This window comes from Oncorhynchus masou, chromosome 3 (assembly GCF_036934945.1).
Source record: "Oncorhynchus masou masou isolate Uvic2021 chromosome 3, UVic_Omas_1.1, whole genome shotgun sequence".
NCBI classification, from domain to species: domain Eukaryota; kingdom Metazoa; phylum Chordata; class Actinopteri; order Salmoniformes; family Salmonidae; genus Oncorhynchus; species Oncorhynchus masou.
The window spans coordinates 25114342-25141079 of record NC_088214.1 but is presented as its reverse complement, the minus strand read 5'-3'; the positions used below and the strand labels follow the sequence as shown (position 1 = coordinate 25141079).

The 26738-nt window shown below is 43.6% G+C and overlaps 2 protein-coding genes across 6 annotated transcripts in view; one reads left to right on the top strand and one right to left on the bottom strand.

Moving 5' to 3' along the window:
• The window catches only part of LOC135513253 (rho GTPase-activating protein 21-like), a 70579-nt gene extending 60369 nt beyond the window's left edge, over positions 1 to 10210 (top strand). For 3 of the 4 annotated variants that reach the window (XM_064936111.1, XM_064936102.1, XM_064936128.1), the window contains 2 exons: positions 2258 to 2289; positions 7058 to 10210. In XM_064936111.1, the coding sequence (XP_064792183.1) occupies positions 2258 to 2289; positions 7058 to 8707 (1682 nt within the window). In that variant the 3' untranslated portion in view covers positions 8708 to 10210. The remainder of the gene's footprint in view (positions 1 to 2257; positions 2290 to 7057) is intronic. The other variant, XM_064936120.1, reaches the window with a different exon arrangement.
• A 173-nt stretch (positions 10211 to 10383) lies between these two features.
• The window catches only part of LOC135513273 (dipeptidyl aminopeptidase-like protein 6), a 138294-nt gene continuing 121939 nt past the window's right edge, over positions 10384 to 26738 (bottom strand). Inside the window, exons 11-26 of one of the 2 annotated variants that reach the window (XM_064936141.1) lie at positions 24291 to 24417; positions 23987 to 24025; positions 23691 to 23798; positions 21804 to 21895; positions 21573 to 21620; positions 20713 to 20825; positions 19856 to 19903; positions 19563 to 19661; positions 15397 to 15466; positions 15004 to 15198; positions 14715 to 14769; positions 12615 to 12714; positions 12426 to 12484; positions 12256 to 12328; positions 11984 to 12057; positions 10384 to 11884 (exon numbers count right to left, since the gene is read on the bottom strand). In XM_064936141.1, the coding sequence (XP_064792213.1) occupies positions 11735 to 11884; positions 11984 to 12057; positions 12256 to 12328; positions 12426 to 12484; positions 12615 to 12714; positions 14715 to 14769; positions 15004 to 15198; positions 15397 to 15466; positions 19563 to 19661; positions 19856 to 19903; positions 20713 to 20825; positions 21573 to 21620; positions 21804 to 21895; positions 23691 to 23798; positions 23987 to 24025; positions 24291 to 24417 (1450 nt within the window). In that variant the 3' untranslated portion in view covers positions 10384 to 11734. Of the gene's footprint in view, positions 11885 to 11983; positions 12058 to 12255; positions 12329 to 12425; positions 12485 to 12614; positions 12715 to 14714; positions 14770 to 15003; positions 15199 to 15396; positions 15467 to 19562; positions 19662 to 19855; positions 19904 to 20712; positions 20826 to 21572; positions 21621 to 21803; positions 21896 to 23690; positions 23799 to 23986; positions 24026 to 24290; positions 24418 to 26738 lie in introns of those variants that run through there. The other variant, XM_064936150.1, reaches the window with a different exon arrangement.

Genomic DNA, 26738 nt, shown 5'->3' with positions numbered 1-26738 from the left:
TTGTGTAGCACACTGATCTACACAACAGATTTGGGGTCAGTTGCACCTATATTCCAAATCATTACGGTAAATAGCATTTCCTATATGGAGATATTCCATGTCCAATACAGCTGACAAGAATTTAAATGGAATTGACCCCAACTCGGACACACACAACTCGTAAATCAAGCAAACACACTTAAAGGAAAATTCCGTTGTTTCATTAGTATATTATTGTTGATATAGTCCCAAACTGTTTTGCATGTCAGCGATCAAGTTTTGAAGATATAGAATTTTCTAAATATAGAAATAGAGCCGTTATGATGCATTTTTCATCATACAGTGGATTCGGAAAGTATTCAGACCCTTTGACTTTTCTCACATTTTTTTTACGTTACAGCCTTATTCTAAAATGTATTACATTGTTGTTTTTTCCCTCAACAACAATCTACACACAATACCCCATAATGACAAAAGCAAAAATAGGTTTTTATCAAAATAAATATGGAAATAAACATTTACATAACTATTCAGACCCTTTACTCGGTACTTGAAGCATCTTTGGCAGCGATTACAGTCTGGAGTCTTCTTGGGTATGATGCTACAAGCTTGGCACACCTGTATCTGGGGAGTTTCTCCCATTCTTCTCTGCAGATCCTCTCAAGCTCTGTCAGGTTGGATGGGGAGCGTTGCTGCACAGCTATTTTCAGATCTCTCTAGAGATGTTCAAGTCTGGGCTCTGGCTGGGCCACTCAAGGACATTCAGAGACTTGTCCCGAAGCCACTCCTGCGTTGTCTTGGCTGTGTGTTTAGGGTAGTTCTCTTGGAAGGTGAACCATCACACCAGTCTCAGAACCTGCTCCAGAGTGCTCAGGACTTCATCAAGGATCTCTATCTACTTTGCTCCGTTCATCTTTCCCTTGATCCTGACAAGTCTCCCAGTACCTGCCTCTGAAAATCAACCCCACAACATGATGCTGCCACCACCATGCTTTGCAGTGGGGATGGTGCCAGGTTTTCCTCCAGACCTGAAGCTTAGCATTCAGGCCAAAAAGTTCAATCTTGGTTTCATCAGACCAGAGAATCTTGTTTCTCATGGTCTGAGAGTCTAAGTGCCTTTTGGCAGACTCCAAGCGGGCTTTCATGTGCCTTTTACTGAGGAGTGGCTTCCGTCTGGCCACTCTACCATAACGCCCTCATTTGGTGGAGTGCTGAAAAGATGGTCGTCTTTCTGGAGGTTTCTCCCATCTCCACAGAGGAACTCTGGAGTCTGAGTGACCTCCCTGACTAAGGCCCTTCTCCCCCGATTGCTCAGTTTGACCGGGTGGCCAGCTCTCGGAAGCGTCTTGGTGGTTCCAAATTTCATCCACTTAAGAACGAAGGAGGCCACTGTGTGTAGATTGAGGATTTTGTTAATCAACTTGAGAATAAGGCTGTAACTTAACATGCACTGTATGATTCTGTATTCATACTGGCTGTATGATGCATCAGCAATGGACTAATGAATCAAATACCAAAAGATGGTTTTTGCATGGAGTTTTCCTTTAAACACACACTATTCTGGCTTGATAGTTGCAATATTTATGTAGGGAATGATTTCTTTGATAAGGTTTTTGTACGGACCCTGTTTTGTAGTGTTTTTTGGTTGTCAGTCATATTCAATTGACCTAACCCAGAATGTTCACGAGTGCTACAGGGATTATAGAATAGAGTTGAGACATATTGCACAACCTGCCCATTTTATCGTGGCTAGCCTGCATGGGTGGAATAACAGATTACAACACACAACTGTGTCCCCTTAACAGAGACGTGTTGTCATCCCTTCCTATGTGATTGATTGTCTCTGAGATGAGAACAAATGCCCTATTGCTGGTGGCTGACTGTGTATTGTAATCGTTTGTGACTGATGTAACCTGTGGTCCGTGTTGTGTTGATGTACCCTTTGGGTACGTCCTGTTATGAGCATGAGCTGCTTCCTGTCCTAGTGCACACTGCAGGGTTTCATCTGGTTCCTGTCATCCCTCCATTCCTGGCCACCTCCTCTCTTCCTCCACTCTCATGGACAGTGTCTTTCTTCTGTTTCCTTCCTTCATCTCTGTGCGCTACAAATCCCCTCTGTTGAATCTCCTGCCCCCTCACAGTGCAGGTTTCTGTCGGTCTCTTCACTCTACCCTGTGATCTGCCTACAGTCTGTCCTCTCTCCCTGACTTGATAATTGTGTTGTTCAGCAGATTGTAAATGCTTTAAAGATGGTTTCTCATGCCTTCTCCTCTCCCAGATTCAGCATGCAGTGACTCCTCCAAATCAAAGGTAAGTGGCACCAAGTTTTCTGTCCATCTTTTACCTCCTATTTTCTCTTTTTTGTTGCCATTTAGCAGATGTTCTTATCCAGATTGATTAGCAATTGACCATTCAGTTTCAGAGCAGAATTTGAATTTATGTAACCAGGTAGGCCAGTTGAGAACAAGTTGTCATTTACAACTGCGACCTGGCCAAGATAAAGCAAAGCAGTGCAACAAAAGCAACAACACAGAGTTACACTTAAACAAAGGAACAGTCAATAACACAATAGAAAAATCTATGTACAGTGTGTACAAATGTAAAAGAGTAGGGAGGTAAGGCAATAAATAGGCCATAGAGGTGAAATAATTACAATTTAGCATTAACACTGGAGTGATGGATGTGCAAGTCGAGATACTGGGGTGCAAAAGAGCAAGAGGATAAATAACAATATGGGGATGAGGTAGTTTGTTGTGCTATTTACAGATTGGCTGTGTACAGGTACAGTGATTGGTAAGCTTCTCTGACAGCTGATGCTTAAAGTTAGAGAGGGAGATATAAGACTCCAGCTTCAGTGATAGGCGGCCAAAGGAAGTGTTGGCTTTGGGAATGACCAGTGAAATATACCTCCTGGAGCGCGTGCTACGGGTGGGTGTTGCGATGGTGACCTGTGAGCTGAGATAAGGCGGGGCTTTACCTAGCAAAGACTTAATATATAGATGACCTGAACTAGTGAGGGCCAGCAAACGAGAGCATAGACATCGCAGTGGTGGGTAGTATATGGGGCTTTGGTGAGAAAACGGACAGCACTGTGATAAACTACATCCAGTTTGCTGAGTAGAGTGTTGGAGGCTATTTTGTAAATGACATCGCCGAAGTCAAGGATCTGTAGGATAGTCAGTTTTACGAGGGTATGTTTGGCAGCATGAGTGAAGGAGGCTTTGTTGCGAAATAGGAAGCCGATTCTAGATTCAATTTTGTATTGGAGATGCTTAACCTCTCTGGGATATGTGGGACGGTAGCGTCCCACTTGGCCAAAAGCTAGAGAAAATGCAGAGCGCCAATTTAAAATAAATTCCTATAAAAATCAAAACTTTCATGAAGTCACACATGTAAGACACCAAATTAAAGCTACAAGTATTGTGAATCCAGCCAACATGTCAGATTTCAAAAAGGCTTTTCGGCGAAAGCAAATGATGCTATTATCTGAGGAAGCACCTCCGTAAACAAAAGAGAGAAAACATATTTCAACCCTGCAGGCGCGACACAAAACGCTGAAATAAACATATAAATCATGCCTTACCTTTGACGAGCTTCTTCTGTTGGCACTCCAAAATGTCCCATAAACATCACAAATGTATCATATATCCAAAATGTGGAGCTTGTTTGGAGCTTATTTGGAGCTTTTGATCCAGAAAAACACTGGTTCCAACTTGCGCAACGTGACTACAAAATATCTCAAATGTTACCTGTAAACCTTGCCAAAACATTTCAAACTACTTTTGTAATACAACGTTAGGTGTTTTTTAAAGTAAATAATCGATAAAATTGAAGACGGGATGATCTGTGTTCAATACAGGAAGAAAACAAACTGATGCTAGCTTTCTGGTCATGCGCCTCTATCAAACAGTACACATGAAGTGACCCTCGTTTTGAACAGGGCTACTTCTTCATTACACAAAGGAAAAACCTCAACCAATTTTTAAAGACTGGTGACATCCAGTGGAAGCGGGAGGAAGTGCAAGCACGTCCCTTAGAAATCTGGATTCCCAATGAATTCCCTATCCTAGAGAAGTTAATGTGAGTCTGGGAGGAGAGTTTACACTCTAACAAGACACAGGTATTTGTAGTTGTCCACATATTCTAAGTCAGAACTGTCCAGAGTAGTGATGCCAGTCGGACAGGTGGGTGCGGGCAACAATCGGTTGAAGAGCATGCATTTAGTTTAACTAGCATTTAAAAGCAGTTGGAGGTCACTGAAGGAGGGTTGTATGGCATTGAAGCTCATTTGGAGGTTTGATAAGTGTCCAAAGAAGGGCCAGTTGTATACAGAATGGTGTCGTCTGCGTAGAGGTGGCTCAGAGAATCACCAGCAGCGACATCATTGATATATACAGAGAAGAGAGTAGGCCTGAGAATTGAACCCTGTGGCACCCCCATAGAGACTGCCAGAGGTCCGGACAACATGCCCTCCAATTTGACACACTGATCTCTGAGAAGTAGCTGGTGAACCAGACGAGGCAGTCATTTGAGAAACCAAGGCTATCGAGTCTGCCGATAAGAATACAGTGATTGACAGAGTCGAAAGCCTTGGCAAGGTCGATGAAGACTGCTGCACAGTACTGTCTTTTATCGATGGCAGTTATGATATCGTTTAGGATCTTGAGTGTGGCTGAGGTGCACCCATGACCAGCTCGGAAACCAGATTGCATCGTGGAGAAGGTAGGGTGAGATTTGAAATGGTCAGTGATCTGTTAACTTGGCTTTCGAAGATTTTAGAAAGGCAGGGAAGGATGGATATAGGTCTATAACTGTTTGGGTCTAGAGTGTCTCCACCTTTGAAGAGGGGAATGACTACGGCAGCTTTCCAATCTTTGGGGATCTCAGACGATATGAAAGAGAGGTTGAACAGGCTAGTAATTGAGGTTGCAACAGTTTCGGCTGATAATTTTAGAAAGATAAGGTCCAGATTGTCTAGTCCAGCTGATTTGTAGGGATCCAGATTTTGCAGCTCTTTCAGAACATCAGCTGTCTGGATTTGGGTGAGGGGGGGGGGGGGGGTAGGCAAGTTGCTGCAGGGGGGGCTGAGCTGTTTCCTGGGGTAGGAGTAGCCAGGTGGAAAGCATGGCCAGCTATAGAAAAATGCTTATTGAAATGATCGATTATCGTAGATTTATCGGTGGTGACAGTGTTTCCGAGCCTCCGTTCAGTGGGCAGCTGAGAGGAAGTGCTCTTATTCTCCATGGACTTTAGAGTCCCAAAACTGTTTGGTATTAGTGCTGCAGGATGCAAATTTCTGTTTGAAAACGCTGGCCTTAGCTTTCCTAACTGACTATATTGGTTCCTGACTTCCCTGAAAAGTTGCATATTGCGGGGGCTATTCGATGCTAACGCAGAACTCCACGGGATGTTTTTGTGCTGGTCAAGTCTGGGGTGAACCAAGGACTATATCTGTTCTTAGTTCCACATTTTTGAACGGGGCATGCTTATTTAAGATGCGAGGAAAGCACTTTGAAAGAGCAACCAGGCATCCTCAACTGATGGGATGAGGTCAATATCCTTCCAGAATACCCAGACCAGGTCGATTAGAAAGGCCTGCTCGCTGAAGTGTTTAAGGGAGCGTTTGACAGTGATGAGGGGTGGTCGTTTGACCACGGACCCATCGCGCACGCAGGCAATGAGGCAGTGATCGCTGAGATCCTGGTTGAAGGCAGAGGTGTATTTAGAGGGCAAGTTGGTCAGGATGATATCTAAGAGGGAGCCCATGGTTACCTATTTAGGGTTGTACCTGGTATGTTCCTTAATAATTTGTGTGAGATTGAGGGCATCTATTTTAGATTGTTGGATGGCCGGGGTGTAACCTGCTATGGCTGAAATCCCCCTATCGGGATAAGTGTCATCAACAACACCCGCTGAATAGCATAGCGCTACATACAATAAATATTACAGTAAGTATTTGTATTCATGAAATCACAAGTGCAATATAGGAAAACACAGCTTAACCTTTTGTTAATCCACCTGTCGTGTCAGATTTTGAAATTATGCTTTACAGCGAAAGCAATCCAAGCGTTTGTGTAAGTTTATCAATCGCACGATAAAACATTAAGTACACTTAGCATCAGGTAGCTCGGTCACGAAAATCAGAAAAGCAATCAAATTAATTGTTTACCTTTGATGATCTTTGGATATTTACACTCACGAGACTCCCAGTAACACATCAAAAGTTCCATAAAGATGATTTGTTTGCCGCGTTATGTTCAGAAATCCACAGGAATGAGCAGTCACGACAACGCAGATGAAAATTCCAAATAGTTTCCATTATGTCCACAGAAACATGTCAAATGTTTTTTATAATCAATCCTCAGGTTGTTTTTAAAATATATAATTGATAATATAATCAACAGCAAATGTCTTTCACAGTAGGAGAGGGGAAAACAATGGCTGTCCAAAATCTGTTGCGCAAGCAAAACTCATGTGACTACTTGAGGCGATGTTATCGTTTTGGATCATTTTTCAAAATAAAAGCCTGAAACTATGTCTGAAGACTGACACGTTGAGGAAGCGATAGAAAAAGGAATCTGGTTCATATCCCTTTAAATGGAGAAAAGGCAGGCTATGGAACATGGCGTTTTCAAAATAGAAGCCACCTCCTGCTTTGATTTTCCTCAGGGTTTCGCCTGTAATATCAGTGATGTTATACTCACAGACAATATTTTGACAGTTTTGGAAACTTTAGAGTGTTTTGTATCCAATACTAATAATAATATGCATATATTAGCAACTGAGACCGAGGAGCTGGCCGTTTACAATGGGCACCTTTTCATCCAAGCTACTCAATACTGCCCCTGCAGTCATATGAAGTTAAGCATATCCCAGTTTAGGTGACCTAACAGTACGAACTCTGAAGATAGATGGGGGGCAACCAATTCACATATGGTGCCTAGGGCACAGCTGGGGGCTGAAGAGGGTCTATAACAAGCGGCAACAGTGAGAGACTTGTTTCTTGAAAGGTGGATTTTTTTAGAAGTAGACATTAGTGATTGGTGTGTGTGACTGATGTCCTGGTGTTTTGTCCCAGCAGGGCTTGTGGGGCTCTGGGAAGGACCAGTGTAGCAGGGAGATGCTTCGCTCCTCATTCTTTGTCAGCCGCAAGCGTAAGAAGCCCAAGGACAAGGCTCAGCCCAGCAGCTCTGACGACGACCTAGACGCCGTGTTTGCTAAGAAGGAGCAGCCAGAACAACAGAGCATGAGCCACCAGGACCTCCACCCAACCTGGTCCCTAGACAGCCAGACTGATGTGGAGAGGGAGGCCAGCGAGAGAGGGGAACAGCCAGGGGACAGGGTCCAATCCAACGGGAAAGAGTCCCGTTCAGACGGCCTCATGTCTCAGCCCTCTCCATCCCCCTCTCCCAAACACACCCCATCCCCCTGCCTCCGTACCTCCTCCACACGCTCGCCCTACACCTCCCAGTCCCCCCGCCTCAGCCACCGCAGGCAGGTGGCCCACCAGTCATCTCTGTCGGACCCACCCTCCAACTACGATGAGGTCTCAGACCTGGGCACCATGAACAGCACCAGCTCTCAGGCATCTGTGACAGGACCCAGGCTGAGGCATGGCAGGACAGGGGCCCTGGGACCAGAAACTGGGGCCAGTGGCCTGGGGGCCGAGGTCAGCTCCATCACCTCAGATTACTCCACCACCTCCTCCATGACCTTCCTCACCGGGGCCGAGCTGAGCACGCTCTGTCCAGAGGTACACTCGGTGGCCGAGAGCAGGGGAGGAGATGACGCTGATGATGAGCGTAGTGAGCTGATTAGTGAGGGCCGGCCCATGGAGACGGACAGCGAGAGCGACCTATCGGTGTTTATTGGGAGCGTGAAGGAGACCCGGCCGGGGAAAGATTTCTGCCAATCAGACGTGCCGGATGCGCCCAGGCCCCTCCCCTCCCACAGACTCATCGAGTGTGATACTCTCTCCAGGAAGAAATCTGCTGCGCGTCAGAAGACTGACAGCGATTCCTCTTTGGACGGAGGGCAGAGCGACAAGGATTCCAATAGGCTGTCTCGCGTTCTGGGGGTGGTTAAGGGGCGTTCCACCAGCAGCCTTAGCTCCTCCTCCCGCAGCGAGTCAGAGAAGGGGATTGAGCCTGCATGGCGTCTCAAGATCACAGACCGGCTGAAGTTCCGTCTGCGGACGTCTGTAGACGACATGTTCGGGGTGGGTACCCAGCAGAGCCGCTCTCCAGAGGGACGCAGGGACAAGAAGAAGAACATCAGACGCAGACACACCATGGGAGGCCAGAGGGACTTTGCTGAGCTGTCTGTGATGGGGGACTGGCAGGGGGGGGTGGGCGGGGGCTCGCGGGCAGAGCTGTCGGCCGTGGACCGGCTGAAGCCCAAGTGTTCTTCCCAGGACTTCTCCATCCGGGAGTGGATTGCCCGCGAGCGCCACCGCACCTCCAACCCCGAGGTAAGCCTGGACTTCTCTGAACACCAGGGGGCACTGCTCCCCCTACGCAACCCCGACCCCCAGAACCCCAACCACCAGGTCCAGGAGGCCCCGTCGTCGTCCCTCTCAGACCCCCTCTCACCACGCCCAACTCCAGCTGAGCTGCTGAACGGAGACACAGGTCCCCAGAGTAAAAGCCTGAATCTGTCGGCCACCGCACACCCACACAAACTCTCTGGTGCTCAGGTGGTCCAGTCTCGCTTCTACCAGTACCTGTGAGAGGTGGTGTCTGTCTGTCTTTGTCTGTGAGATGTGTATGTGTTTGAGAGTCTGTGAGTGGATGTGAATGATGTTTGTAAATGACCAGTGAGCATGTACAGGTACTGTGAAGTGACGTTAGTGTTTACTCAGTCTTTTTGGTGGTGTGTGTTTGTACGCTTAAAGTAATAAGGGTTACTGCACAGGGGTGGTTTATCTGACTGACACAAGGCATGGAACAAAACATTCAATTCATGTTGATACATTTTCTCCTTTTTCATGACAAATGACAGACTTTGGGATGGGCGTTGGGGTAGAGATATCCTCACTCCTAACAGAAATCTCTGTTATGCTGAAGATTGCGACTCGAGGGCCTCTTGCTCATGGATGAACTGATGAGTCAGAAAGTTGATTGGTGTAAGGAAGTGTAAACATGGCTGGTGTTTCAAGTTAAAGATTGTGAAAAGGTTGGTAAGTGAAAATACAGTAACTGACTTGTAAGAGGTAGGCTACAGTAGTGAAAAAAGTTTTTTTTTTAAAGTATTGCAGATGAACTATTTTTGTTGTATGAGGGTCTCGGTTGGTTAAAAGTGAGTCCTTCAGTAACCAAATGTTAAGAATGTATGACGTGCTTGCTGTAATACTGACTATAAAGCTTTAGTTGCTTGTTCACATTTTAAATTGTACAGATTCCACTCCCTCTCTCTCTACTTGAAGTGTGTTTTTATTTTCGGGATAGCCTGTGTTTTGGCCTGCCATATGTGCTCTGTGACCGCCATCGAGTGACCTCTTTCAAGGTGCATTGTGACAAGACTCTGGACTAACGGCGTCATGAAAATACAAAAAACCTTTTTATTCCACCCTGTTAAGAAAAAAGCAGTGAACTACTTCACTCTAATTCAATATGCCGTGTGCTTGTGGTTTCATGCTTTGGTCAATTAAGGGCATGGGATGGGGGTCAAGAGGGAGATAAATATGAATAATCAAATCTGAAATCATGGTTCTTTCGCAATAGGAAGTGCCTCATAATGAAATGTAAAGGGTGCCAAATCGTCTTTGTTGAGATGCATAAAGATTTTACTGTGAATGACATTATCGTGGACTCACACTGTCATTCTACAGGTTCTCTTAAACAGAGGAACGCCAAGCTTCCATTTCCTAGGCATTCCACTTTGGTCTTCACCTTTTTTATACTTTAGTTTTTTCATTTTGGATTAGCAGAACTTGAATTTAAAATATTTCTGTATAAAGTAGCATAAATGCCATGTTTTAGCTGCCTTTGTTTTATTTCCATCAAATTTCCAGAATTTTTTTCTAAGTAAAAAGTACAGTATTGAGATGTTGCTGATGGTAGATTACAGACTGGTGATAGTCCAGTGGTTCTCTGGGGAGCGATGACAGATTCCTCCCTGCATGTGAAAAGGCTTCATTGAGCTGCCGGACCGTTTGTATCTTTATGGCATGTTTTGAGTGGAGGGCCATGGGCTCCTAAACACTGGAAATAAATCTTATCAATGGCTACAAGCCTATGGCTGGTGTTTTTACAATCTACTGCACTACCTTCCCTGGTTAGTTCCTACGAAACAGTATTATTCTATTACTATCATGCCCTCATGTCTACCTCAACATCCTTATTGTAAACTTCCTTCTTTAGCTGGGCAGTGTCACATGAAAACAAAGCCACCAAGAACAAAATGTACAAGTAAATTTGAAAATGCTTTATGTACAAGTCACACACAAACACAGTTCTCGTTAGACTTTTCAACATTTTGTAAAACAGCTGACAACTTTCACTGACTAACAGAAGTGAGGTCATGGGGACAGACTCAAGCCACTGAACACTTCATTTAAATGAGCTGACAGAACCAAACATTAACTCGCCAACAAAAAAAACATTACTGAATAAGCCTCGAACCTTTTGATGTAGTTACAACAGCCAGAACTGTCATGTTTGTGTCTATTATACAAGAATAATAGTACACTTTTATAATGGGAGTTATAAAATCGCAGTACATTTTCAACCATATGGATTAGCAATGATTCAACTCAAGTAAATTATGTCCAATGTATAAATCTTTCTTAGATTAAATGTTACAAAAGTGTTATAGTCCTTGACATGAATATGTTTACCCCCAGTAGTAAGGCACAGTGACTAAGCGCTCGACTCAATCAGTAGCACTGAAGAACCTGCACTACAAATTTTAAAGCAATGTTACCTTTACATTTCAATAGCACAGATCTTCAGCGCTACTGATTGAATTGTGCCCTTCCATAACACTAGAGCAACCACTCCAAATGTATTACTTTAACTTTGGGCTCATAACATTGTACCCTCAGTCATTTGGAAAGGAAATCATGGGCCGATGTGACCACCATACATGAACTCAAAGCCACATTACTTACTGAAGGACATATTGAACATTACAAACATCAATTAAGAGAAATACATTGTTCTGTGTGCTGCTGTTTTAACATCAGAATCATGGACACAAATTCTGCTGGAGTCAACAACCGGTAGCTCTTCCATGTTTACTGCAATGAAAATGACCCTTGATGTTCGTTGCCCACTATAGATTTACTTGTGTGTGTGGTGGGAGAGGAAATGCATCCCGGTTGGAGTGGTGGTTCACTACTTTAGCTGTCCACAAGGGGGGTTACTAGAGGGCTCTTCAGTGACCAGATTATTTGTTCACTGCTAAGACATTTTTTTTTTACCAAAGTCAACAACATCCAAGACATCCATGTCTTGCTGGCCAGTCCAGTTGTCAGCCAACCAAAAGTGATGAAGAATAAAGAGAGGTCCTTGGTACATGCAGGTACTGTGCTCTAAAGAGGAGCCCAAATTATACAGAGGGTGGAGTAGATTGGCCTGCTCATAGATCTGGCGTGCCAATGCCAACACTAAATGAGCATTGTCACAGCTGACCATCAGAGTTGGCAAGACAGCATAAACCGATCTGGGCCAGGCTAGGGGTGGGGGTAATGAGTTGAAGGATTTGTTGCATATTGTGCTGTGGTAGCTGGCGTGTTAACCACGTGTCAGCTGGTTTAAACATCTCCCTCATCCTCCTTGTCCTTCTTCTCCTCGCTTGGTAAGTCCGGCAGTCGGAAACACTCCTCAAAGAAGTTAACTAGTGATTGGCTCAGGTGTTGCCGTGTGCCATCGCTATGCAGGAAGTGTCCCTCATCTGGGTAGATCTACAGTACAGAGACATTACAAAATAAAAGGCACGTAGGTAGGTAATACTATTTGACACACTGCTCATAATGCCTTCATAACAATGTTGTCAAGCTTACCTGTAGAGAGTAATTTGCCTTCTCATTGATTAAATGGTTGATGAATTTTGCAGAGTGCTGGAAATGGACTTTCTCTTTAGGGAAGGAGAGAGAGTAACATGACATGTAAGATGTGTATATTCAGTCACAGTACTTCAACATTCAGCCTCAAAGTTAATCAGTTAATAAGACTGGCTAAGTTACTGTCAAAGCAATGCCCAAATAGCAGTTGGCAAGACAGCACAAACCGATAGATCTAGGAAAGACTAACTTATCAATAGTAATGACTGTACCATCAGCAGTTGGATGGATGATCATGTACTTCCTGTCCATTAGGTGAGCTGCCCGGTGTGCTAAACTTGCCACCTGAAGGAAAGAGGACAGCGAACAGCAGCATGAAATACAGATGATTTAACATCTTGTCTGACTAGCGGATAAAGTGTACGAAGTGATGAATCTTTACCGAGTAGACTCGAGAGTCTGTCTTTGGTGATCCAAGGTATCTCTCTGAAAATGCTGAAGCTGGTGTATAAAGAAGGAACACATAATAGCATGTTATAAGGCACTGTTCAAACTAAAATACATTGTTTGTGGTGAGAAATTATTCATGTAGCAAGAAATGATGCTGCAAAAGCAAATCATTACGTTATACCATATAACTTGAAATCTGTGATGGGCGAGACGGCTGCTCCACATTTAAGCAGGGAGTCTTCAGAACTTAAAAGCAGGGTGGCTAAATATCCTCCATAAACCTATATAAACAGATAAGGTACAGTTAGTGAGGGACACTTAATAGTATCGTGTTCCTTGAACAAACAGCATAGAAATACATTGTTGACATAAAGGCTCGAGCCTTCACATACACCACTCCAAAGACAAACTGCATACAAATTCTAACTTTCTATAGACAAATGAGGACCGAGTTCCAAACTGAAACCTGATTGAAATAGTTGTTGTTGCTGGGCCGTAGTGTGTAGTTGCTCTCGTAGTTATGAATCCCAAATGGGACCCTATACCTTTTATAGTGCAACATAGAGCAGAAGCTCACCACATCATATCTAAACTCAGCAAAAAAAAGAAACTTCCTCTCACTGTCAACTGCATTTACTTTCAGCAAACGTAACGTGTAAATATTTGTATGAACATAATATTCAACAAATGATACATACATTGAACAAGATCCACAGACCTGTGACTATCAGAAATGGAATAATGTGTCCCTGAACAAAGGGGGGGGTCAAAATCAAAAGTAACAGTCAGTATCTGGTGTGGCCACCAGCTGCATTAAGTACCGCAGTGCATCTCCTCCTCATGGACTACACCAGATTTGCCAGATTCTTGCTGTAAGATGTTACTCCACTCTTCCACCAAGGCACCTGCAAGTTCCCGGACATTTCTGTGGGGGAATGGCCTTAGCCCTCACCCTCCGATCCAACAGGTCCCAGATGTGCTCAATGGGATTGAGATCCAGGCTCTTCGCTGGCCAGCCATGGCAGAACACTGACATTCCTGTCTTGCAGGAAATTACGCACAGAATGAGCAGTATGGCTGGTGGCATTGTCATGCTGGAGGGTCTTGTCAAGATGACTCTGCAGGAAGTGTACCACATGAGGGAGGAGGATGTCTTCCCTGTAACGGACAGCGTTGAGATTGTTGTCATTGCAGGCAATCTCAGTCCAATGATGCTGTGACACACCGCCCCAGACCATGACGGACCCTCCACCTCCAAATCGCACACTCCTGAGTACAGGCCTCGGTGTAATGCTCATTCCATCGACGATAAACGCGAATCCGACCATCACCCCTGGTGAGACAAAACCGCGTCAGTGAAGAGCACTCTTTGCCAGTCCTGTCTGGTCCAGCGACAGTGGGTTTTACTGTGGGTTTTACAGTGGGTTTGTGCCCAGTGGGTTTGTGCCGTGATGTCTGGTGGGGACCTGCCTTACAACAGGCCTACAAGCCCTCAGTCCAGCCTCTCTCAGCCTATTGCGGTCAGTCTGAGCACTGATGGTAGGAATGTGCGTTCCTGGTGTAACTCGGGTAGTTGTTGCAATCCTGTACCTGGCCCACAGGTGTGATGTTCGGATGTACCGATCCTGTGCAGGTGTTGTTACACGTGGTCTGCCACTGCGAGGACGATCAGCTGTCTGTCTGTCTCCCTGTAGTGCTGTCTTAGGCGTCTCACAGTACGAACATTGCAATTTATTGCCCTGGCCACATCTGCAGTCCTCATGCCTCCTTGCAGCATGTCTAAGGCACGATCACGCAGATGAGCAGGGACCCTGGGCATCTTTTCAGAGTCAAAAGAAAGGCCTCTTTAGTGTCGTAAGTTTCCATAAATGTGACCTTAATTGCCTACCGTCTGTAAGCGGTTAGTGTCTTAATGACCGTTCCACAGGTGCATGTTCATTAATTGTTTATGGTTCATTGAACAAGCATGGAAAACAGTGTTTAAACACTTCACAGATCTTCATTGTAAAGTTATTTGGATTTTTACGAATTATCTTTGAAAGACAGGGTCCTGAAAAAGGGACAATTATTATTTTTGCTGAGTTTAGATATGTGGGAGTGAGCTTCTGCTCTATGTTCCAGACAGAGTAAAACCCTCGCCCACTCTTCCTTCAGCTCAGATACTGTACTTGAATTGACAAGACGAGGAGTAAAGGGAACTTAATTATTTTTTTTATTTTTATTTTTTACATGGTTTGAATAAGTAGCTAGCTTCTTTTCTTCAAGCATGGATTCTCCCTACCTTTCCATATACTCCAATTCGACTTTTGTCGATGTACATTTCTTTCGATATCAGTCTAGAATAAAGAAGAATAAACAATCAATGCTTTGTTGGTATTAGATTCCAACAACCCAGTAACGTACTATAATGAAAAATTATATCATAGTTTTTCCCACTGTAGTTAAACTGTACCTGCAAATAGCAACTGTAAGATGTGGTAACATGGTGTTAGCATATAAAGAGGGAGCAATTATTTGAATTCTCAAAGAAGATTATATTGTGTCCAGGTGTGTCTCTCCCTCCTTCGCACCTGAGGGCCTCCATCTGGTCCCTCTCCTCGATCACGCCCAGTTTCCTCCTTATGCGGTGGAGGAGGTTGGTGCCCTGGAACCCGGACCCGTGGCCGTCAAAGCGGATCACAATGGTGCTATAACTGCTCACCAGCACCGTGGCCCAGTCCACACGGAACTGCTCTGTCACCATCTGTCCTCCAGGTGTTCCGTCCCTGGGGAAAACAGAGGACAGGCAGAACCTATGATCCATTATAGCGCTCTGTGATGGTCCAAAGTCATGGGTCCAATGTCAAAACAGAATATGCTATAATTATAATATAATCTCTACTGGGGATTGTATGATATTTTTTATCTAGAATAACATAGTAACGGTATTGTGTGTGTGCGGGGGTAGTTGTTGCCATACTTACACTAGTAGCAGGAGGGGGTAGTGAGCTGTGTCTATGAAACCAGCTGGCTTCAGAATCTGCATCGTCAGAGCTGCAAGAAACAAGACGAAATCAAATGTGGTTCTTCTTAAATTATCATATCAAATCTCATAACTAATGCCATTGTTAGAGTGCAGCCCAGTAGTGCATATCAGCATTTATGAAGACATTATACAAAGGGTGAGTCTAATCTTGAATGCTGTGTCATGACTGTCCTGTGAGGATACAAATAGGTCAGATCAGCTTGACTGATGGATGACTTCAACCAGGCCCTCTCTCACTGACAGAGAGGGGGGAAGGTAACTGGTGGGGGTTGACACCTCATGCCCTGTTTTAAATTGGAGGAGATCCAGGGTCTCCCTCTCCAAATTCACCAAGGAATGTGCTTTGTCCCCAGAGACGTTTTCCCGCCGAAACTCAAACACATTCTAAAGCGAATACTGGAACAATATTTGTAACATAGAATGTGGGGAATTGTCAGAGGTGATCTAAAGAATAATAATGTCATATGGGTTGTTATTTTGTGATGTCATTAAAAATGTTAAAAAATAAATACTGTAACTTGAAGATTATATATACACTACATGTACAAAGTCTCCATCCTTAACGTTGTGTATGAAATATGAAAAATTATGAAATGATTTTTGTTAATTAAGATAAGAATGGGATTTTAGGAGCCAAAAGAGATCATTTGTCTCCTATAAACTTTGCACAGTAAGTAGCCACACCCGAGTGAGGTCAGAGCGCGTGTCAGCCTGATGGAACCACCCCTTTCGACCAGAGTGCATGAAGGATTGGTAAAGAAATGAGGAGTGTAGCTGCAGCTCACATCCAAAGTGGTTCGAACTCTGAATATCAACACAAGGTGGAGGTGAGAAACTCACCTCCCGGACAACCATTGGTAAGGCTGATTAGCTGTCCTAAGTAAAGTATCTTGAAAAGTGAATTTAAGTGGGACCATTCTACTACTCTTCTCAAATCACTGTAGTATGCTACTCTCATCCCCCAATGGGAATCATCGACAGGCTGGCTAGCCTATCTTCAAAGAGGCAGTTTCAGGAGCGAATGGAAGGTTTGTGTGATTACTGTGAGAGTACAGTAGCAAGAAAATGTATGTAGACTCTTTGGAATTACCAGGATTTCTGCATACATTGGTCATAAAATTAGTCACAACAATAGACAAACACAGTCTGCTTAAACTAATAACACACAAACAATTAGACGTTTTCATGCCTTTATTGAACACTGTGTAAACATTCACAGCGCAGGGTGGAAAAAGTATGTGAACCCTTGGATTTATAACTGGTTGACCCTCCTTTGGCAGCAATAACCTAAAACAAAATGTTTTCTGTAGTTGCCGATCAGAGCTGCACATTGGTCAGGAGGAATTTTGGACAATTCCTCTTTACAAAACTGTTTCAGTTCAGCAATATTCTTGGGATGTCTGGTGTGAACCGCTCTCAAGGTCATGCCATAGCATCTCAAATCGGGTTTAGTTCAGGACTCTAACTGGGCCACTCCAGAAGGCGTATTTTCTTCCATTATTTTGTTGATTTACTTCTGTGTTTTGGGTTGTTGTCCTGTTGCATCACCCAACTTCTGTTGAGCTTCAATTGGCGGACAGAGAGTCCTGCAAACTGTGTTGATAAACTTGGGAATTCATTTTTCCGTCGATGATAGCAAGCTTTCCAGGCACTGAGGCAGCAAAGCAGCCCCAAACCAGGATGCTTCCTCCACCATACTTTACAGTTGGGATGAGGTTGATGTTGGTGTGCTGTGCCTTTTTTCTCCACACAGTGTTGTGTGTTCTTTCCAAACAACTCAACTTTTGTTTAATCTGTCCACAGAATATTTTGGAAGTAGCTCTGTGGAACATCCAGGTGCTCTTTCGCGAACTTCAGACGTGCAGCAATGTTTTCTTTTGGACAGCAGTGGCTTCTTCTGTGGTGTCCTACCATGAACATCATTCTTGTTTAGTGTTTTACATATTGTAGACTCGTCAACAGAGATGTTAGCATCCTCCAGAGATTTCTGTAAGTCTTTAGCTGACACTCTAGGATTCTTCTTAACTTCATTGAGTATTCTGCGCTGTGCTCTTGCAGTCATCTTTGCAGGGCGGCCACTCCTAGGGAGAGTAGCAACAGTGCTGAACTGTCTCCATTTTATAGACAATTTGTCTTACCGTGGACTAATAAACATCAAGGCTTTTAGAGATACTTTTGTAACCCTTTCCAGCTTTATGCAAGTCAACATTTCTTCTGAGATGTATTTTGTCCGAGGTATGATTCACATCAGGCAATGCTTCTTGTGAAAACTCAAATTTTGTGAGTGTTTTTTATAAGGCATTGCAGCTCTAATCAACATCTCAAATCTTGTCTCATTGATTGGACAACAGGTTAGGTAACACCTAACTCCAATTAGCTTTTGGAGAAGTCATTGGCCTAGGGGTTCACATACTTTTTCCAACCTACACTGTGAATGTTTCCATATAGACAAGAAAAATACAATCATTTGTGTGTTATTAGTTGAAGCACACTGTGTTTGTCTGTTGCTGTGACTTAGATGATGATCAGATCAAATTTGATGACCAATTTATGCAGAAATCCAGGTAATTCCAAAGGGTTCACATACTTTTTCTCCCCAATTTCGTGGTATCCAATTGGTCTTGTCTTGTCAGTCTTGTCTCATCGCTGCTACTCCCGTACGGACTCGGGAGAGACGAAGGTTGAGAACCGTGCATTCTCCAAAACACAACCAAGCCACACTGCTCACTTAACCCGAAAGCCAGACGCACCAATGTGTCGGAGGAAACACTACACCTGGCGACCACATCAGCGTGCACTGTGCCCGGCCCGCCACAGGAGTCGCTAGTGCACGATGGGACAAGGATGACATACAGTGCCTTGTGAACGTATTCGGCCCCCTTGAACTTTGCGACCTTTTGCCACATTTCAGGCTTCAAACATAAAGATATAAAACTGTATTTTTTTGTGAAGAATCAACAACAAATGGGACACAATCATGAAGTGGAACGACATTTGTTGGATATTTCAAACTTTTTTAACAAATAAAAACTGAAAAATTGGGCGTGCAAAATTATTCAGCCCCTTTACTTTCAGTGCAGAAAACTCTCTCCAGAAGTTCAGTGAGGATCTCTGAATGATCCAATGTTGACCTAAATGACTAATGATGATAAATACAATCCACCTGTGTGTAATCAAGTCTCCATATAAATGCACCTGCACTGTGATAGTCTCAGAGGTCCGTTAAAAGCGCAGAGAGCATCATGAAGAACAAGGAACACACCAGGCAGGTCCGAGATACTGTTGTGAAAGCGTAAAAGCAACACAGCTCATCACACAGAACACACCATACCCACTGTCAAACATGGTGGTGGCAGCATCATGGTTTGGGCCTGCTTTTCTTCAGCAGGGACAGGGAAGATGGTTAAAATTGATGGGAAGATAGATGGAGCCAAATACAGGACCATTCTGGAAGAAAACCTGATGGAGTCTGCAAAAGACCTGAGACTGGGACGGAGATTTGTCTTCCAACAAGACAATGATCCAAAACATAAAGCAAAATCTACAATGGAATGGTTCAGAAATAAACATATCCAGGTGTTAGAATGGCCAAGTCAAAGTCCAGACCTGAATCCAATCGAGAATCTGTGGAAAGAACTGAAAACTGCTGTTCACAAATGCTCTCCATCCAACCTCACTGAGCTCGAGCTGTTTTGCAAGGAGGAATGGGAAAAAATTTCAGTCTCTCGATGTGCAAAACTGATAGAGACATACCCCAAGCGACTTACAGCTGTAATAGCAGCAAAAGGTGGCGCTACAAAGTATTAACTTAAGGGGGCTGAATAATTTTGCACGCCCAATTTTTCAGTTTTTGATTTGTTAAAAAAGTTTGAAATATCCAATAAATGTCATTCCACTTCATGATTGTGTCCCACTTGTTGTTGATTCTTCACAAAAAAATACAGTTTTATATCTTTATGTTTGAAGCCTGAAATGTGGCAAAAGGTCGCAAAGTTCAAGGGGGCCGAATACTTTCGCAAGGCACTGTATATAAATGTCATCATAAAGAATGCAGACGAAAAGTCTAGCTTCATATGCATAGTTGCACCATGGAGGGATACCTACTGTAATCGTCTATGGTGATGGTCTTGTACTCCACTTTGGGCATCTGCATGCTGTGGTACGTGTTATTCACTCTCTCGTTAGTCTCCAGGTCCAGGACCTCTGCAGTGACATGGAAGAAACAGTCTCATTGTTCACTTACAGTATTGTCTGAGTGGCAGCTTCATGAAGCATCAAACACATTTCCCATTTAATTTTTTTGTGATGTGATATTAAACACACTATACTGAATAAAATGCCCCTCAGCTTCAGTGCCCTTTATGGTACAGGCCAGGGTCAGGCTTCATAGCACTCACTCTGTCTGTCTTTTGTGCTGTAGATGGCAACACTGGGTACATCGGGACCTGGATGGGGATATATGGGGGTTGGGTGGGGGGCAGAGAAAGAGAGAGAGAGGTGGAGGTTATTATAGGAATAAACACTTGAAGGTTCATATAAATGGCCCCAACAAAATACACATTTCACTGTATTTAAAAAACAGAGATTGTAAAAAAAATGCCTCTCACTCTCGTTCCATCTTTAGTAATGCAAGTCTAGAAATAAACCTTCTCAGCCAGCCATGTGTCATTACTGAGAAGCCACTGTCTGTCTGTAGCACCCTGGGGAGCAGCTGAATGAATACCTGGCTGTTATTATTACTCCGAACAGACCAGGGCTGCTCTCCACTCACAAGAGAACACAGACATAAAAAAGGCCATGCAGCGCTGAGCCCGTCGTCATCTGTCCCTCCCTGGGCCCTGCTCTCATTTCAGACAGAACCTGTCTGACACACAGGAAGCAGGGCAGGACATACTATGCCAACTACTGTAGTTTGATACAGCAGGAACACTATAGGATGCAGGCTGGCAGTTCACATTTCGTGGCTGACAGTTCACATTGAGCTACATCTGATTGGCAAGTAGAAACAGTGGTTAGTGGTGTAATGCAGTCAGATTCAATATAACCATTTGCCATAGCATTGCACATTAATTCAATTTAATATTTTGACTCAGATGTTTTATTTATTTTATATATTTGACACTAAACACCCCACTAAAACCTCAGCAGCATAGCCAAAGACTTCAATTTATTTATGTATCACAAAAATCTACTGATTCAGGAAAGTGCAACATATACTGCTTAGTGTTCAGGACTCAAGGTCAGGAGCACTCACCTTTACAGTTAAGCAGGAAGTACTGAATGTTGTGGCTGAAGGAGCCCTCCACATAGCCACACTTGAACTCACATGACAGACAGCGGCGGTTGAACGGGCCTTTAGTGTCCGCACTGATATAGGATAGATACAGTAAACCATGCTATTAGCATTATCTGGAGTATTTCTGCTGTCTTATCTGGTGTCCTGTGTGAATTTAAGTTCTCTCTCTCTCCCTCCCTACCTCCTTGAGCCCCGGGACCATGCCTCAGGACTACCTGGGCTGGTGACTCCTTGCTGTCCACAGTCCACCTGCTGCTGCTCCAGTTTCAACTCTTCTGCCTGCGGCTATGGAACCCTGACCTGTTCACCGGACATGCTACCTTGTCCCGGACCTGCTGTTTTCGACTCCCTCTCTCTACCTCACCTGCTGTCTCTAACTCTGAATGATCGGCTATGAAAAGCCAACTGACATTTACTCCTGAGTTGCTGACCTGTTGCACCCTCTACAACCACTGTGATTATTATTATTTGACCCTGCTGGTCATCTATGAACATCTTGGCCATGTACTGTTATAATCACCACCAGCACAGCCAGAAGAGGACTGGACACCACTGGACACCCCTCAGAGCCTGGTTCTAGGTTTCTTTCTAGGTTTCTTCCTAGGTTCCTGCCTTCCCAGGGAGTTTTTCCTAGCAACCGTGCTTCTAGATCTGCATTACTTGCTGTTTGGGGTTTTATGTTGGGTTACTGTATAGCACTTTGTGACATCGGCTGATGTAACAAGGGCTTTATAAATACATTTGATTGATTGATTATACCCTGTTAGATAAAAACAATTACATAGTGATCTCTCACAGAATAAACCCTCTAACTATACCTGTAGAGGTGTCGTCGTTTTGGATCATCCTCTGTGCTCAAAAAGTATCTGTAAAACATTGTGATGAAAATCAGTTTGGAGTTCGAAGACTATTACCTGAACAAGAGAAGGTAAGTCAAATTCCCATGGTAACATTTGATCAACTATAAGTTATAACAAATTATATGTATTTAGGAAACATAGTGGTACTATTTGGTCACTTTTCTGTAATGTATGGGTGGAGAGACTTACATGAGCTGCTTGTCTTGGCTGTAAGCTAGTATCTGAGTAACGTCCCAGTCTCCTGATGTCAGGCACTGCAGAGTGTCTGTGCTGGAGTTGGGCTGGAATGGAACAATACATGTCAACATGACAACTACAGGTTAAAGAACAGTTGGCTACAGTTGGCTCTGGCAAACAAACAGCAGAGACCTGAGGACACCATCCAACCTGGAACTGAAACAGACCAGATACAACTTCAATAATCTGAGGTGTCGAAGCCTTTGAGCCCAACAAATGGCAGGAATCTCACAGGCTACCACACCAAAATCCAGAGGCTTTTGAAGCTGTTCAGAGACCACCCACTGGCATTTTCCACAATAAATCTGCCTCCAGAAATAAAAGCTTCTCCCAAGTGGGTGTAATACCTACTCCTGTTGCCTGCTGCTGGGGTTCCACCTGGCGATCTGTTCACCGTCTGCCCTGTCTTGTCTCTCCCTGTCTGGTACAGACACTCACCTCTCTCTCCCGAGCTTTCGTTCACCTCCAGCACACAGGCACCGTTGGGGAGAGTGACTGAACTTACAATGGCTAGCCCCAAGTCATTATGTATTTTTTATTGTGCATTGTACTATTTGCCTCATGACTCCTGTATGCTTTGTTGACTATGAGCTTTCTTGTTTACCCAACCGTGCTACATACTATGTTTGTTCCCACACTCAGGACTGACACTCTATTGGTTACACAGACTTTTGGCCTCCTTATAACCACCTCTCGCTGGCTTTGTATTCATGTTACCTGATGAAATTGCTGTACAATATGATCTTGTTGCCATCTAATGCACATTAACATGTTATAAATCAGCACTGCAGAGCTCTCCCTGTCCTCTGCCGTGCCTTGATTGTATTACTGTTGATGATATCGGGAAATGTGCATGTCCACCCTGGCCCATCTACTGTTGCTAGCTCCAATTCTGACTTGTGCTCTGATGTATGCTTCACTGATTTCTGCTCTCGTAAAAGCCTGGGTTTTCTGCACATTAACACTAGAAGCTTATTACCTAAAATGGATAAATTGAAAGTGTGGATTCACAACTCCAATCCAGATGTGTTGGTCATTACTGAGATGTGGTTAAGGTAGACTGTTTTGAATACTGATGGTAACCTTTCTGGTTATAACCTTTTTCGACAAGACAGATCTTCCAAAGGTGGGGGAGTGGCAATCTTTACCAACGATCACCTTTAGTGCTGGGTTGTCTCCACCAAGTCTGTCGCCAAACAAATTGATTTGCTGGTTTTAAGCAATTAACTTTCAATTAGCTCTTTGTTGACTGTTGCTGGGTATTATCGTTCTCCATCAGCACCGGCCTGTACCCTACCTGCCCTTAGCTCTCTCCTGGCCCCTTACTCTAAATCTGAATTTTTCCTGCTAGGTGACCTAAACTGGGACATGTTTAAACCACCTGACCAAGTCCTAATGCAATGGGACCCTAAATATTTCTCAGATTATCACCAATCCCACAAGGTATGACTCCAAACATCCAGAAAAGGCTACTTTCCTCGATGTTATCGTCACAAATAATCCTGATAGGTATCAGTCTGGTGTAACATAATTGTGAAAGGGGTTTCTAATGATCAATTAGCCTTTTAAAATGATAAACTTGGATTAGCTAACACAATGTGCCATTGGAACACAGCAGTGATGGTTGCTGATAATGGGCCTCTGTACGCCTATGTAGATATTCCATAAAAAAATCTGCCGTTTCCAGCTACAATAGTCATTTACAACATTTCTGATCAATTTTATGTTATTTGGACAGAAAATTAGCTATTCTTTCAAAAACAAGGACATTTCTAAGTGACCCCAAACATTTGAATGGTAGTGGACATAACTCCAGGAAGGAGGACAATGTTGTTCTACCTGGGAGGTTGACATGGAGATATGGAAGAACTTGCCCCTCCCACCCTGAGGTATAGCTCTGGTAAAGAAGAACTTGTATCCATCATGGGAGAAGAGTGGCGCTTCGTTCTACAGTAGGGAGAGAAAGGAGGAGTGAGTCTGAGTACATGAGACAACTAAATCGGTAAAATGCACTTCTGTCCCTCCAACCGCCTCCACTTCTTCTGTAAGTGTTGACTGTAATGTATGGGTTGTATTTTTATGTGTGTTGTGAGTGATAAATGTTATAAAATGCTTTTACTGTTCATATCACTTACCTGTTTGTGTAGCCAGCTATCACTTTCATCCTCATGTTTCTGGAAAAGTATGAGATAGCAAGTAAGAGCTAGGGCCAGTGTAAGAGGTTGGCAATGTGTGCATGCATGCATGTTTGTGTGTGTTCTTGTGAGTGTGTGTGTGTGTGTGTGTGTGTGTGTGTGTGTGTGTGTGTGTGTGTGTGTGTGTGTGTGTGTGTGTGTGTGTGTGTGTGTGTTCTTGTGAGTGTGTGTGTTCTTGTGAGTGTGTGTGTTCTTGTGAGTCTGTGTGTTCTTGTCAGTGTGTGTGTGTGTGAGAGAGTTTCACCTTAGTGCAGACTCCTGTGGTGGCCTCACACAGTGTCAATATGGAGTTGTTCTGGGCTCTGTTCAGCCAGTTGACTGCCAGCTTGGTGGTGGTGGCCCACATAACCATTGTGATGTAATATTCCATTCTACAAAAATAACACAATGGGATAGGTTACAAGTTTAGGTAAATTCATTTCCTATTGTTTCAGAATTGCCATGGTTAATGCGGTATACATTATGATGCAAGCTTATTCCATGATGAATATGGCCTGTAGTCCAAATTTGGCCAGCAGGTGATTTTATATGTCCCCACCAAGTAAAAAAAAACACACAAAAAAACATTTATACACATGTATACATATACTCCATGCATACACACACACACAAGTATATATAATATATATATATAAAATATACATACATAGACACACATAAATACACATACAGTGGTGCAAAAAAGTATTTAGTCAGCCACCAATTGTGCAAGTTCTCCCACTTAAAAAGATGAGAGAAGCCTGTAATTTTCATCATAGGTACACTTCAACTATGACAGACAAAATGAGAAAAAAACCTGCACTAGGCTGGGAAGACGGAATCTGCAATAGGTAAGCAGCTTGGTTTGAAGAAATCAACTGTGGGAGCAATTATTAGGAAATGGAAGACATACAAGACCACTGATAATCTCCCTCGATCTGGGGCTCCACGCAAGATCTCACTCCGTGGGGTCAAAATTATCACAAGAACGGAGACCAAAAATCCCAGAACCACACGGGGGAACTAGTGAATGACCTGCAGAGAGCTGGGACCAAAGTAACAAAGTCTACCATCAGTAACACACTACGCCGCAAGGGACTCAAATCCTGCAGTGCCAGACGTGTCCCCCTGCTTAAGCCAGTACATGTCCAGGCCCGTCTGAAGTTTGCTAGAGAGCATTTGGATGATCCAGAAGAAGATTGGGAGAATGTCATATGGTCAGATGAAACCAAAATATAACTTTTGGCTTTGTAAGAAGCATTTCAAGGTCCTGGAGTGGCCTAGCCAGTCTCCAGATCTCAACCCCATAGAAAATCTTTGGAGGGAGTTGAAAGCCCCAAAAGAAGAGATCTGCATGGAGGAATGTGCCAAAATACCAGCAACAGTGTGTGAAAACCTTGTGAAGACTTACAGAAAACGTTTGACCTCTGTCATTGCCAACAAAGGGTATATAACAAAGTATTGAGATAACCTTTTGTTATTGACCAAATACTTATTTTCCAGCATAATTGGCAAATAAATTCATAAAAAATCCTACAATGTGATTTTCTGGATTTCTTTTCTCATTTTGTCTGTCATAGTTGATGTGTACCTATGATGAAAATTACAGGCCTCTCTCATATTTTTAAGTGGGAGAACTTGCACAATTGGTGGCTGACTAAATATTTTTTGGCCCCACTGTACATAGACACACCTACTCATTTAAAAACAAGAATCTTTATCTCTACTATTTTCTGCATTTCTACTATGAAATAACACTTATGGAATCATGTAGTAGCCAAAAAAGTGTTAAACAAATCAAAATAGATTTTTATATTTGAGATTCTTCAAAGTAGCCACCCTTTGACTTGTTGACAGCTTTGCACACTCTTGGCAATCTCTCTTTCCTTCACTCTGCAGTCCAACTCATTCCGAACCATCTCAATTGGGTTGAGGTTGGGTGATTGTGGAGGCCAGGTCACCTTCTTATTTTTTTATTTAACCTTTACTTAACTAGGCAAGTCAGTTAAAAGAACAAATTCTTACTTACAATAACAGCCTAGGAACAGTGGGTTAACTGCCTTGTTCAGGGGCAGAACAACAGATTTTTACCTTGTCAGCTCGGGGATTCGATCCACCAACCTTTCGGTTACTGGCCCAACGCTCTAACCACTAGGCTACCTGCTGCCCCATCTGATGCAGCACTCCATCACTCTTCTTGGTCAAATAGCCCAACACCCTGGAGGTGTGTTTTGGGTCATTGTCCTGTTGAAAGACATTTGATAGTCCCACTAAGCGCAAACCAGATGCGATGGCGTATTGCTGCAGAATGTTGTGGTGGCCATGCAGGGTTAGGTGTGCATTGAATTCTAAATAAATCAGACACTGTCACCAGCAAAGCACCCCCACACCTCGTCCTCCATGCTTCACGGTGGGAACCACACATGCGGAGATCATTCGTTCACCTACTCTGTCTCACAAAGACATGGCAGTTGGAAACAAAAATTGAAAATTTGGACTCATCAGACCAAAGGACAGATTTCAAACGGTCTAATGTCCATTGTTCATGTTTCTTGGCCCAAGCAAGTCTCTTCTTATTATTGGTGTCCTTCATGTGTCTGATACTCTGTGAAGCATTTATTTGTGCTGCAATTTGAGGTGCAGTTAACTCTAATGAATTTATCCTCTGCAGCAGAGGTAACTCTGGGTCTTTCTTTCATGTGGCGGTCCTCAT